Here is a 14,332-nt window from a genome sequence, read left to right as displayed (position 1 = left end):
TAGGGGATTATCACGCTGATACGTAGTACTTCCGCATTCAGTGATCTTTGTGCACTGCCACTTCCGGTGAATCACTCATCACTCTGGCGAACCCTTGATGGACGACCCTAAGTTTATTTATACAGCATCCCTGGTAAACATTTTTAAAAATACAAACAAACGTGCTACCTTGTTTTATTTTAAAGTTTGGCCCTTCATCCCGGCGAACTGCTTTAATCCACTTCTTCCTTAGACTCAGTTCAGTCGGGAATCCATGGAAACTTAAATAAGGTTGGCGTTGTTTGTTTGATTGACAAAGTGGAAATGAGCAGTGACATCTAGCCTTCGTTTCAGCCATTGTTGAACTGCACCGGAAGTGGACATGCACAAAGTTGAAAAATCCCGCCCATGAAACCCGGAAGCGTGATAATCCCCTATTGCGGAGGTTGTCTGTGATCTTAATCCCGTGCTAATTGGCCATGTCTGTAATTTGCAAAGTAAAAATTTCCCTGCAAATGACCTACGATATTTCACCGAACACCGAGGTCCTGTGATAATATTGGTCTTGTGCGAATTGGCATCTCTGTGATTTGGTGGGGTTGTATAATTTTTTCAAGGTTTTTGTTTCTTTTGCGAAGAATGGTGGATGGGTGCTGGCCTACTGCGGATCAGCGTTCAGCCCCACTCCTGATCCAGTGCCCAGCCAGAACCACCCAGACGAGGATCGACGGCCTGAGCCTACCGCAGGCAGTGTGAAGGAGACCGTCGTGATGTATGAGCCTGCGCCCCCAAGAGTGACCTAGGATCACATCGCCACGGAGCCCATGTGTGTTAGCCTGCGGAGCCATCTTTCGTTGGTGAAAGTGAAGCTGCTGAAAGTGAGTTTTTGGCCAAGACACGTTATAATTTTGAGTTTGGAGAGGAATTTTTTTTCAAGCCCCAGTACTATTGCCCGAACCAGTCTGTCTTCTGTCTGTCTCGCTGGCCCTGCCCAGCCCCCCACTACCTCTCCAAACAAACATTACGAACGCTCTATTTTTTGTTTGTTTGTTTCTGTCTTCAGTCTCTACCCCAGTCTTCAGCCATCTGTGTAGAGGATGGATACCCGACCCGAGCCCGACGGGCCGGGCCGGGTTCGGACAGATATTTAGAAATGATGTTCGGGTTCGGGTCGGGCTCGTTCACATCAGCGCGATAAGGCATTGAACATTTTAAATTTAAAACAGGTTATTATGTAGGTAGCCAATGTGCCTGATGCTTTCACTTGATGCAAACGATCGTTTTTGTGATTAAAATACATGTAAAATATTAACATAACATCTGTCTTCCTGTGTGCGGACATTTGTTTATGTAGCCGTGACAACGAAACCTGTGCATAATGTGCGCGCGCCTGTGTCAAGAACGCTTGTTGCTCCGTGCGCTGATGCGCTCATTCTGTTGACATTTCCGATTGACTTCCTACAGTTGCTTAATAAAAGCGGGCTTTCCACACAAACAAACGTACAATTGTCATTAGTATGAGAAAAAAATGGGATTTTAACTGCCGGTCTCGGGTCGGGCTCGGACATAAATATCTTTATGCCTGTCGGGCTCGGGTCGGGTTCGGTTACTGCTCTGTCGGACGCGGGCCGGGCTCGGACAGAAAAATTCGGCCCGATCCGCACTCTACATCTGTGCCACCCAGTAATCACTGTCTCCCATCAATCCCTTGGTACCACATCTGCCTCCTCTCAATAGTGTGGAACCACCACGGACCTGTCTGAAGCCATCTCCTCCTGTGCATGAGGAGCCTGAGGCTCCCCCTCCAGCCTCGGTGCACTACAATCAGCCTTGTCCCATCGCCCTGGCTCCTGCGCTCCTTCTGCCCTCAGCGTGGACCATTCAGTCTTGCCGGACTCCCTCGGCACGTCGGCTCTACCTGGGTCAGATATCGCTTCACCTCCGCTACGGACTTGTGGACTGCCCGCTGCTCTCTGTTCCTCCAGCCCTTCAGCTACGATTTGCTCCGCCCTACCTCAGGCTCTGCCTCCGCCCTCAGTTGCTCGAGCTCACCCTCAGACCTCCGGGTCCTCAGGGAGGTCGTTGCTGTGGCTGTGCACTCATCAATCACCATCATCACCTGTATATATGTTTTGTTTCAGTTAAGTGTCCAGTGTTGTCTGTTATGCTATGTTGCTTCATTCTCTTGGATTTACCTGTGGATAATATTAAACCCTATTTGAGCTCTGAACCTTCATCTTCGTGCACTTTATACAACACTAGCTGTGACAATTTCACAACCACAGTGTCACAATTCTGTCTTCATTTTCAATTTCTTTCTTTCTTTCTTTCTTTCTTTCTTTCTTTCTTTCTTTCTTTCTTTCTTTCTTTCTTTAAAGTAAAGGTCATTTGGTTTGGTTATGCAGTGAAATTTGAGTTTACAATCTTGTTCTTCCATAGACCTTTAACAGTTCAAACTACCAGAGAGCAATACATTCCAATCAGGCAGCACATTATGAATGATTACAGTGTTGTCAGGGTTCAGATTTAAGCTCTTCCTCAGTGCCCCATTACGTTCCATAGACTGAGGAAGAACAGATCATCTGCTCCTCCATTAACAGGCATTACCCTTCATAGATCAAAGCACAAGCACAATATCTCGGAGAGGAAGAGATTTATGCAGGGCTGGATTGTGTAAGGTATGCCAATCGATGCCCGTTAGAGCATTTGAAGTGAATAACATTATGGCACAAAAAGAGATCTAAAGGCCAGCCATGAAGACGATGCAGTGTGGTGTGATTGATTACACACTCTCTTTATTATCCGGTTTTAAATGTACAGGTCTGATCAGAGAGATACATCACTGTTCATCAAAAGAAAGTCAGAAAAGACTGTATGAACTAAAACATGAAAACTACACAATACACTGGAAACCATGAAACACACTTCCATTTCAGTTAATTCAACTTCAAAAAAAAAATTGTGTACTTGATTGGTTCACATTTGCGTTATATAATTTAATCTACATTTTAGAGAATTACATTCATCGGGAAAAATCAAGTTTGAAAGAGAAACACAATTTTGTTGTGTAGATCACAAATTATATGATTTTATTCAATATATTTCCTTTAGACACATGTAAGCCAAAATAGAACTTAATGTAGGTCAATATAATTTTTTTTTTTTTTTGCTTAATTACTCCTTAAACAAAAGCTAAATTATCTTTAGAATTTTCACTTAAAGGGGATGTATAACGCTATTTCATGCATTCGGACTTATTTACAACGTTAAAGAGTTGGATTTTCATGCTAAACATAGCCAAAGTTTCAAAAAACGAGTTGGACGTATGATGGAGTATTTTTGTGCCAAATACACTTCATAAAGTTTTTTTCGAGTATGGCCCTGAATGACGTCATAACCTCCCCCTTATCATAACCTGGGGGACGTCATAACCTCCCGGAAGTGCGTGCGCACACAACCAGAGCGAGAGCCAGAGTGCGCCCATTATGATGCAAATTCAGGTTACGGAAGTCGTCGGGCTGTGCTGCACGCCCGGCACGACTCCAGAAGCTCGGCTATTTAAAAAAAAAATCTGTCTTTTATAAATCTGATAAAACTAAATACTCTTCAGAGATATGAAGGATGTAATTCTACTCTATGTACTCAAGATTAACATGAGATAGGCAGAAACTGTGTGTGTTATGTCCCCTTTAAGATAAAACAAAAAACATTTTGTTAGTCACTGTTTAATTTAGTTCACATACTGTCTATAAAGACAGGAATATTCTCTTAGAAAGCCTTGGTGTCTTTTTTTAAATATGCATAATCTTTTCTGTTATATACAATAAATAAATACATAAATACATTTTTATTGAATACATTATCCAGCCTGTTAAACTCTGTTAAAAGTCTGAGAAGCCATTTGAATGACACTGTTTTCATCTAAAAGCAGAAAACACTTTGGCTGTTCATTTACACGACAACCGCGTTTTGGGGGCCTGAAAATGCTAACTTTTTAAAACAGGATTCAAAAGGCAAGATTTTGAAAATTATACTGTTATCGCCTCTGTGTAAACTACAAAAATGCGCATTTGTGAAAACGGTGATGTCATGCGCATTACGCGTTCAGTCTACAGGCGTGTAGTTTTTCTTTACAAAGGGACCTCTCTGGTCTGCCAACAGAATACAGTGTTTTTTTGTAATTTTCGCAGATCCTTGTACACGGGGCTCGCTTTGACAATGTTGTCATCTGTCCACGAAAAGCGCAAAGGAAAAACTTTTCAGTTTTTAGTATATCGCTGTTGTGTAATCATGAATATGGCCTGTTGCCATGAGAACTCCAAGGTGTGTTTCAAAGAAAAAACAATCCAGAATAGTCAAAACATCAAATATAATATTCAGCTAATGAAGGATAAAACAAAGGCTGAATTCAGAATGGAAGAAATAGTACTAGCATACTATTCTGAATTCAGCTGGTTTTATGTATGTTCAAAAAGGTTGGAAAAACAAGAAAAAAATAATTTAAGAACCAATAGAATCACCTAGTTGCATAAACTCCCACTCATGCAAGTCTGGAGAATCATGACTGTTAATGAAGAGGGAGGGATTATCATTAATTAGCCAAAGTCTGTAGAGTACAAAAAGACCAAGGGGCAACATCCTTGAAGTATGACTAGCTGTTGAACAATGGCAGGAAGTTGGTGTGCTGTTCAGTCTCTGTCACTTTGTGTTTGGATCTGTGCTTTCTGTCATGCTGTTCCAAAATGGAATTTGCCCCAGAATCCTCAAACTCTGATGCTCCAACAAACTGACCAGCGGTTTCAACAGCCAGTTCAACGGCAAGCTAGTCAACAATTTCAACAGCCAGTTCAACCGCAAGCTAGTCAATGGTTTCCTCAGCAGTTTCAACAGCACGCTAGTCAACAGTTTCCTCAGCAGTTTCCACAGTCAGTTCAACAGCAAGCTAGTCAACAGTTTCCACAGTCAGTTCAACAGCAAGCTAGTCAACAGTTTCCACAGTCAGTTCAACAGCAAGCTAGTCAACAGTTTCCACAGTCAGTTCAACAGCAAGCTAGTCAACAGTTTCCACAGTCCGTTCAACAGCAAGCTAGTCAACAGTTTCCACAGTCCGTTCAACAGCAAGCTAGTCAACAGTTTCCACAGTCCGTTCAACAGCAAGCTAGTCAACAGTTTCCACAGTCCGTTCAACCGCAAGCTAGTCAACAGTTTCCACAGTCCGTTCAACAGCAAGCTAGTCAACAGTTTCCACAGTCCGTTCAACAGCAAGCTAGTCAACAGTTTCCACAATCAGTTCAGCAGCAAGCTAGTCAACAATTTCCTCAGCAGTTTCAGCCTAAGCAGCCAGTGGCACAGGCAGAGCTCCTTGACAAATGTGCTGTAGCTGATTATGAGCAGATCCAATGTGGACCACCTGGTATCAGTGGTGCTGAGTGCGCAGCTATCAACTGCTGCTTTAATGGACAGCAGTGTATGGGAAGGCAGGTAAGAGTGTTAATTCAATGTAAAGTGTTCATATTAAATAGATTTTCTGCTATAACCTGCTCTTGAAACTCATTATAGTGACTGTCCAGTGTATAAGAGATGGTCAGTTTGTGGTAGTGGTGGCTAGAGATGTTACACTGCCTCGATTGAGTCTGGATTCAGTCCGTCTCCTGGGTGGAAATGACCCACCTTGCAGTCCTGTGGGATCCACACCTTTCTTTACTATATACCAGTTCCCTGTCACTGCATGTGGCACAAGCATGATGGTGAGTAGCTGCTTGTGGTTTTGTTCTGCATGTCTTAGAATGGGCTGGATGCCAACAGTGTTACTATTTGCAGGAGGACAGTGGATATGTGGTGTATGAAAACAGAATGACCTCCTCATATGAAGTGGGCATGGGACCACTTGGTTCCATCACAAGGGACAGCCATTTTGAGTAAGCTTTGTATGCTTTATCATAAATGTCAATCAATGACAAATGCTATAAGCTCACTGCTTGTTGCCCAGGCTTCTCTTCCAGTGTAGGTACTCTGGTACTTCTGTGGAAGCTCTGGTTGTGGAGATTAACGCCGTTCCTCCACCTCCACCAGTAGCTGCTCCTGGACCCCTCAGGGTGGAGCTTAGACTGGCAAATGGTCAGTGTGTCACCAAAGGCTGTGCAGAAGGTAAATTTTGGTCCCAGGTATGCCTAAAACCTTTCTAAAACTCTAGGTTGCAGCAGTTTTTAGTTAAACACTATTCTTCATCAGGGGATGAGGCGTACACTTCCTACTACAGTGAGGCTGATTATCCAGTTACAAAAGTCCTGCGGGAGCCTGTGTATGTTGAGGTGCATATTTTGGAGAGGACTGACCCTAACATTGTCCTGATGCTGGGACATTGCTGGGCGACATCTACCCCCAGTCCACTCATTCTACCGCAATGGGACCTTCTGATTGATGGGTGAGTGAGGCTAGTCTTTATCCATAGTGTGCTGTAAGGCCTTTCTGACTGCCTCTATGCCTTTCAGATGCCCTTATCAGGATGATCGTTACCTGACCACATTGGTTCCAGTGGCTGGATCATCTGGTCTTCAGTTTCCAACCCACTACAAGCGCTTTGTTGTGAAGATGTTCACATTTGTAGATCCAGCATCACTGGCTCCTCTGCAGGAAACCGTATGCTCCACAGCCTTGCCTCAACTCTTAATGTTAGTGCTTTTTATAGTGAATTCTATGGCCTAACACTTTCCCCTCTGTTAGATCTTCATCCACTGTAGTACAGCAGTGTGCCATCCCTCTTCTGGCTCCTGTGAGCAAAGCTGCTCTAGGAAAAGTGAGTGCTTGCTGTGATTTGATTTTAGAAACTGATCATTTATTTAAATGCTCCTCATGCTGCTACCACTTTTTACAGGAAGAGATGTGCACGTCAAGACAATCTCTAGTGGGCAAACTGTGGTGTCTAGTGGTGAAGTTTACCTGGTCATGTAAATTTAGTGTTTTAATAAACCTCAAACTCAACATTTGTTTCTCTTTGGTATTCATTTCTATTGAGTTGGATGTTTCATGACTTTTCAGTTTGGCTTATAGGGCCATACTACACGTTTTGTTTTTGCATTTATTAAACAATTTATGGTTAACTTTTTTTATTTATTTTTTATTCCCAAATAGTAGACATGCTGTATGGTATACTTTGCTGAAATATGTACACAAACAGCTATTTCATATCTGCTTCAGGATTATGTCCATTTACATGAATATTCAGAATAAGATTTTCATTTTTTCCTTTAACTTTCAGAAAATGTTGAATGCCAACCTCAAGAAATTAAATATGTAGGCTTTTTACGTTTTATATTCATATAAGCTATAATTATTGCAACCAAGTTAACATTTACACTACATGGCTTTCTTTTTTCTTTTTCTTTTACTACGCTTGAATAGTTCAACCTAACAATGCAGTCAACAATCCAATTTGTGTAAAATGAAATTATTGTATGAATTTGAAATGGCATATGCCTTAATATTTCTGCCATAAAGAGAAATAAGAGTGTATGCTATTCTGAATTTATTAATTTCAGTCCTGCAAAAGTGCAATATCGGTGCAGTGATTCTCAGATCACACATACTGATTTTTGGACATGGCCTCCAAAGGAAAAAGATTTTGAAGTCTGATCTAGACTGAACTGTGTGTTACTAAGAGTAAGAAAGGAAAATCTTTATTCTGAACCTTGCAAGTTGCAAGGACTTTGCCATTAATAGTGCAGCCTGAAAGAGCATAATGACCCCACTAATGGAGAAAACTGAAAGGCAAGGGAATTAGGTGTGAAATTATTTTTTATTATTATTTTAAACAAGGCAGGAAGCAACATTTGTTAATTGATATGTTTTGATGAGCTGTGTAAAAACCTTATTAAAGCCACATCAGATTTCAAATGGATATGTTGGATTGAGCGATTGCAAAATTTGTACGTTTAGTTAACTCAATGGCTTAACAGTTTCTAATTTGTTTTGCTATTTCACAAATAAGTGGTGTTTTCAAAATCTTTTAAACTGAATTGTTCTAACTTGAAAAGCACCTATATTCTTTTAAAACTTGATATTGTGCTTTCATTAGTCATGCATATTTTTTTTTCCACATGATTCTCTTAACTCATAATTGTAACTGCAAGTAAACTTATTTTGCTGTAGAGGAAAATACCAATTAACCTCAAAATTGTTCTAGTGGAATAAATCTCACAAGTGTTGATTTCCAGAATGACAAAATTAAGAACATAACCATTCAACAAATGTTTTGAGATGAGATTTAGTGAATGGTCAACAGGAAAATTAAAGGTCTGACACCTGAAGACGTATTGCGCAACCGCAGTCAACATACAGTTGGGTCTCTTTAAACTTAGAAAATCATGCACAAGGTCAATTGGAAACTTTCTACAGAAAAATGGTGGTTGGGAGTTGGAAAATAAAAGCTTCAAAAAGAAGCTTTGATCTGACAAGATGAGGTTTTACAAAAGGGGCTAAGGTAATAATTGTGGAACTCTGACATCATTCCTCAGAGCGATTCCTTATTGAACCTGGGAAGAGTCTTCTCAATATGTGTCTGAGAGAAAACCTTGCCAAAGATAATATTGTCTGTGGAGAGAGCAGAATATGATGCATTATGTATAGTACCTGGGTACTTCAAAGAATGAATAAAGAAACCCTTGCCGTTTCATCTTCAACAATCAATAACACTGCTCTTTTGGTTCACAATATGCAAATACAAAATGTGTAGGATCACTGAGAGATTGTTTAAGTCTGTGTTAGACAATCAGCTACATTCCATGTTATCTTAATTTTGAAATCAGATTCTATGGAAGAATCCTCTAATCCTTGGTAATGGTGTGATTCATCATAAGCTATCTCTGTGTGCTATGAATAGGAGGTCATAGGAGGTCATTCCTACAAAAGCAATGGATGAACATGATCAATGTGGCATGGCTGGAATGAACACTGTTACATTTTTTCAAAGCACTATTTTGAGGTTAGAGTTTTCTCTGAAAGGAGAGCAAAGAGAGGCAGACAAATGTAGGGTCAAGGACACTGTCAAAACTTTCTGAGCCAACTATAAGGATTTCAAAATATTCCGTATAACCTGTGTAAGCCTTTACTGTTCAGTTGGAAGAACAATGGTACTCTGCAGAATTGTGAAGATACTGATTAAAAAGTTAGTACCACAGTGCTTGAAAGCCATTAACCTCACACACCAACATTTCACGTTTGCTTTAATCTTCTGATACAGAAAGAAGTCAGTTCCATTTCGATACTTTACTCGTACTGCGTCGTTAGACGCTGTTATGGGGAAAACTCCTTTTTCTCCGAATTCTGAAGCCTTTTTAATCATGCAGTGAAACTGCATGGACATTGGTTCATGCAGAGTAATAAAACGAACCAATGGCGAGGCAGCAGAGCTGCACAAGCCTATGTCAGAGAAACCTGCCAGAGCACGCCAATATGGGCGTGGCATCTGGCTATAAAAGGTGATTGATGATCTGGCATAGGATACTCAGATCAATTCTCCTTCAGCAACGACACTTCTCTTCGCTGATACTCCGAGGATTCAAGCCATCGCGCCGTTGACCAGCAAAGCAGCGGATCCAGCAGAATCAGCGCGCCGGCATCAGCTCCTCGCCGATCCCGTCCACTGCTTGCGAGCCGCTCTGCACCTGCAAGCAGCTGATTCAGCGATCCCCTGCCGCCATCCGGCGAGTCTAAAGGAGCCTTATTTCTTTTCTAAAAGAGCAAATTGCGACATTGATGCAAATGTCGCGCCACCACTGTGGCTCGTTTAGGACGCCCTTGCATGTTAAAGACAACCTCAGTGAGTGCGTCTCGTATCTGGGGAAATCCCACGCTGAGACTGCACTCACAGAGACCAGCTGTTCTCCCTGCGACAACGTGAGTCTCTCTCTGCGTTCACAGATCGCTTTCTTTTTAGGATTGACGCAGAGTTTCTCCGTGTCCTTTCCAAAGCTGTCGAAGAGTTTGGACTGGATTGGGCTGCCCCTGAAGAGCCCACATGCAGCCGGTTATACGAGTGGTTCCTGCCGGGGCGCCATCAGGCCCCTTCGCAGAGCGCTTCACCACGGCACAGAAGTTGTCCCAGGCTATGTGACACTTCCTGCCCAGGAGTACAAGCTCCCATAATGCTCTTTTATTAACCCATAATGTCAGGGCGTTTCAGAGGATGCTGGGCCTCATGGCCTCTGCATCTCCAGTACTTCAGCTAGATCTGCTCCACATGCGGCCACTACAGTACTGGTGGAAACCGCGAGTACCACCCCAACCCCCGCTGACGCTAAAGATCATACTTCTGCTAGCACTAGCATCGGTCAAGCGTGTGGGTGACATACAGGCACTCTCTGTGAGTGCCTCATGCTTGGAATTTGGGCCAAACGTCTCCAAAGTCGTCTTTAAACCAAAGCATGGTTATTTACATATGCTGCTCTGTACTCCGTTCAGAGCACAGATAATTTCCCTCTCAGCACTTCCTCCCTCCGCAGATGAACGAGAGCTGCTTTAACTCTGCCCTGTCAAGGCTATGAGAATATACATAGAGCATTTCGACTTTTCTAGACACACGGAACAGCTTTTTGTATGCTTCGGAGGCTGCACCAAAGGGCATCCGGTCACGAAGCAGAGGATATCTAGATGGATAATGGACGCAATTGCACTAGCCTACTCCTCGACAGTCATTCAATGCCCCATCGGAGTAAGAACTCATTCCACTAGAGGCATGGCCTCGTCCTGGGCCTGGTCCAGTGGTGTCTCCATTGGTGATATTTGTACAGCGGCCGGCTGGTCCTCACCGTCCACATTTACCAGGTTCTACAATCTAGAAGTCCCTGCTCTGCAGGCACAAGTCCTTCTGTCTAGTGGATTTGGCCTCAGCTGAGCCCAAACCACTATGAACTTTCCTCCCTACTATATGGGGTAACTCTGTGGCTATTGCCTATTGCTATAATACCTTGTGGTTCCGATCAGGATTGCCTTCTCTTACCTAACCAGCTCTCGGCCTTTCTAGTGCCTAGGCCATACAGGTTTCCTGGAACGATTGTCTAGGGCAGGATCGACTTCTATGAGTTCTTCCTGGTTTACGTCCCTAGGCGGCTCCGACTTACGTCTGAGTCCCTAGCGAAATGAGTTTTCCCTATTATGTCTTGGTTCCTCTAGGCTCTGCTAGGGCTTAAGGTCAACTATATCATTATAGTCGTTCCGCAGCCATATCATGGCGTGATTGAATTGGTTATAACAGCGTCTAGCCATAACAGTATTACTATAAAGCATTACCAAACATGGACGTTTTATTATTATATTAATTTAATACTGTGAAGCTGCTTTGATACAATCTGCATTGTGAAAAGCGCTATACAAATATTCTTGACTTGACTTAAAGTATCGAAAGGGAACGTACTAGGTTACTTACGTAACCTTGGTTCCCTGAGATAAGGGAACGAGTACTGCGTTTCCGGCCGTACTATATTGTTGCACGACTCTCAGTTCATTGCTTTAGTCGAATTTAATCTGAGTATCCTATGCCAGATCGCCTGCTTTTATAGTCAGATGCCACGCCCATATTGGCGTGCTCTGGCAGGCTTCTCTGCCATAGATTAGTGCAGCTCCACTGCCTCGCCATTGGTTCATTTTATTACTCCGCATGAACCAATGGCCGTGCAGTGATTAAAAATGCTTCAGAATTTGGAAAAAAATTATTTTTTTACCCTTAACAGTACTCGTTCCCGTATCTCAGGGAACCGAGGTTACGTAAGTAACCGAGTATGTTTTCAGCATAACATTCTTCTACAATCTTCTACAATCTTGTTAACAGAAAACCCTTGTAGAGAAGAGTGGGTAAAATGTATCTCAAGACAAGATCTATTTTAAGATGTCTAATGTCAGCTCAATACTAAAGCATCTATAGCATTGCAAATTACTTAACTTGTCCCATATTACCAGTAACTTGTCTTGAACAATGTCAAGGGGTTGAGTAACCTGTGGTTTGTTTGTTTGTTTGTTTATTTATTTTATTTATTTCCCATTACACAAATTTGACTATGCTTATTCTTATTGTATTAAAGATATATATTAAACCACTAAAATGTTGATTATTCAGAATGATCTGTTTGTAAATGTAAAACTCTATTACAATTCTGTAGAAATCAAGATAATCATGCAAATTTATGGAAAAGCCAAAACAGGAGATTCAAATATTGAATTTATAAGTAGCGAATCAATGCAGATTTTCACATTTTTCTGATTTAGAGGCTGAACCAATCACATTATGAAAAAAGAAAGTGTTTTAATTGTGCATTACAACAATAACAGTTTTTTAACAACAACAACAAAAACTGTTTAAGGAATGTCTAAAAGAAATTGCATAGAAATAACCAATAAAAAAAATCCTTAAACATGTCAGAGTGATTCAAAACTGATGCAGTTTGAAATCACATCATCACATACAGTGTGGTCTACTAATCTTTTTAGAATGTTCTCCAAATTAACTTTAGTTGAATTTCCAAAACATAACAAAGCAAGAACTAAAGATGAGAAACTGCCAGTTACTTAAAGTCGTAATGATCTGGAAATGTTCCTATAAAAATGGAGACCACTTTGTAAAAGGATCAACAAAAAGCTCACATTTTCTTTCTCTCAGTCTGGCCTTTCATCTTCATTTCCAAGTGTTCACATTCTATTGAAAAGAAGGTCAGAGAAGAATTTGATGTTGCCCCTCTTCTTTCTTCTTTTACCAGGTAGTGATTGCTCTGGATAAATTGTCACAGCTGATAAATAATACTGTGAAACAGATTTTTATATCCTTTGTGTGTTTCCTGTGTGTTGGCAGAGTGGCATGATGGAGGACACTAATTAAGATCTCATTCTGAGGGATGTTTTCTTGCACACACAACTGATGTGCCAAACAGGCTAGAAAAGTTAATGACATCCCATTTTCATCTCTCTTCATGCCTCTTTCTCTCATTGGAATTTAATAAGAAATGTCACGTGACCTCTGCAGTATTATATGCATATACTACTCATATACTGTACATTTATGTCAAATTGTGTATTGTGTTGACAAGATTCTGTGGTGGAAATTATATTCAATTGAATGAAATTGGATTTCATTTCTCTCATAACGACTTCTTTGTTATGCAAATGCTAATTTCATAGGCAACATTTTATGTGCATTTTCACATATAATTTGACAAAATTACAGCTTGATTGGAAATAGCACACAATAAATATATCCTGATGTTTACCTTAATTATCTTCACGCTATTATATTTCTTTTCAAGCATACTCTTTTGAGACGTTTGTGTTCCCTTTCGTTGTCACTTCGAGATACGTCGAATGACGACGAAATGGGGTTCGCTTAGAAGCCTATCATCTTCAAAAGAAATAAAACGAGCCAATGACAAGGAAATGCCATGGGTCTGCAGGATTTGCATAGCGTAATTCCGCCCCACCGCGTGGGTATAAAAGGGAGGACGCCGCAACATGCAGATATGTTTTCGCTTCGGAGCCAAGAGCATTCTTCACTCCACAAGACATTCTGAGATCATCTCTCTTCACTCTCGAGATGAGCTACTCTTCAGGTGTTGGTGTGACGGCAAATTCCAGCGAGCTTCATATTGCCTGCCGATCTGCGCAGTGGTCTGCCAGTCGTGTGTCTCTCCCTGGGCGCTTCGACACTGCTGTTTGAGTTTCATCCACACTAAAAGAGTTGCACGCGGCGCGTTTTTTTTACAGACGGTTCACCCATGTATTTCTGGGTGCGATACACAAATTAAATCAGCTGACGGGCACGGACGCTGTCTGATGTGTTTGGGCAAACGCTCAGACAGCATTTGTGTATGCGTCATGTTCTCATTACGGGAACATGACCATCGCAATGTAATGATCGAGACTCAATGATCTCCTTGTAGAGAGAGTCCCCTCATCCACACCCCGATCTATTCTCTCCACGAGAGTGGATACCACGGCTGGTGGCCAGGGTGATCTGAGGCTGCTGTTGTGGAACAAACCCGACACATTATCCTCGGTCCACACCAGTGGCGGCTGCTGGTCTTTCAAAGAGGGGAAGCTCATTTTCGGCCTACATCATAAAAATGGTCCAAAACTTCCATCAAAATATGTGTATCGTGATTGTCAAAACATTAGGTAATTAAACAGAATTTTATTAAGTTTAGTAAAAACATGTTACAATGTTTACATGGTACAATGACTGTAGGCTACTGATTTCATTATTGCATTTCAATTCAATTTTATTCTTTTGATTTGATTCGGATCTTGATTCAATATCGATTCATTTGGATAAATATTAGGTAACGTTAGCCTAACTTACATTAATTTTTTTTTC

The 14,332-nt window shown here is 41.5% G+C and overlaps 1 protein-coding gene across 5 annotated transcripts; it reads left to right on the top strand.

Moving 5' to 3' along the window:
* The first annotated feature begins 4,476 nt into the window (after window positions 1-4,476).
* LOC307000034 (zona pellucida sperm-binding protein 4-like) lies at window positions 4,477-7,489 on the top strand. Of its 5 annotated transcripts, XM_079615258.1 has the most exons (9): window positions 4,624-4,796; window positions 4,906-5,460; window positions 5,539-5,726; window positions 5,800-5,897; window positions 5,969-6,126; window positions 6,211-6,403; window positions 6,471-6,618; window positions 6,703-6,775; window positions 6,854-6,958. In XM_079615258.1, the coding sequence occupies exons 3-9, from the start codon at window positions 5,721-5,723 to the stop codon at window positions 6,928-6,930; spliced, it is 753 nt and encodes a 250-aa protein (XP_079471384.1). In that variant the 5' UTR covers window positions 4,624-4,796; window positions 4,906-5,460; window positions 5,539-5,720; the 3' UTR covers window positions 6,931-6,958. The 5 variants fall into 5 exon arrangements, with proteins under 5 accessions (XP_079471383.1, XP_079471381.1, XP_079471382.1 ...); XM_079615257.1 differs by having other exon boundaries at window positions 4,477-5,460; window positions 6,854-7,489; XM_079615255.1 differs by having other exon boundaries at window positions 4,622-5,460; window positions 5,568-5,726.
* Window positions 7,490-14,332: the final 6,843 nt, after the last annotated feature.

The sequence above is a fragment of the Phoxinus phoxinus genome (assembly GCF_949152265.1).
Source record: "Phoxinus phoxinus genome assembly, chromosome: 6".
Taxonomy (NCBI): domain Eukaryota; kingdom Metazoa; phylum Chordata; class Actinopteri; order Cypriniformes; family Leuciscidae; genus Phoxinus; species Phoxinus phoxinus.
The sequence above is the reverse complement of the archived record's forward strand: the minus strand, read 5'-3'. Positions and strand labels throughout refer to the sequence as shown.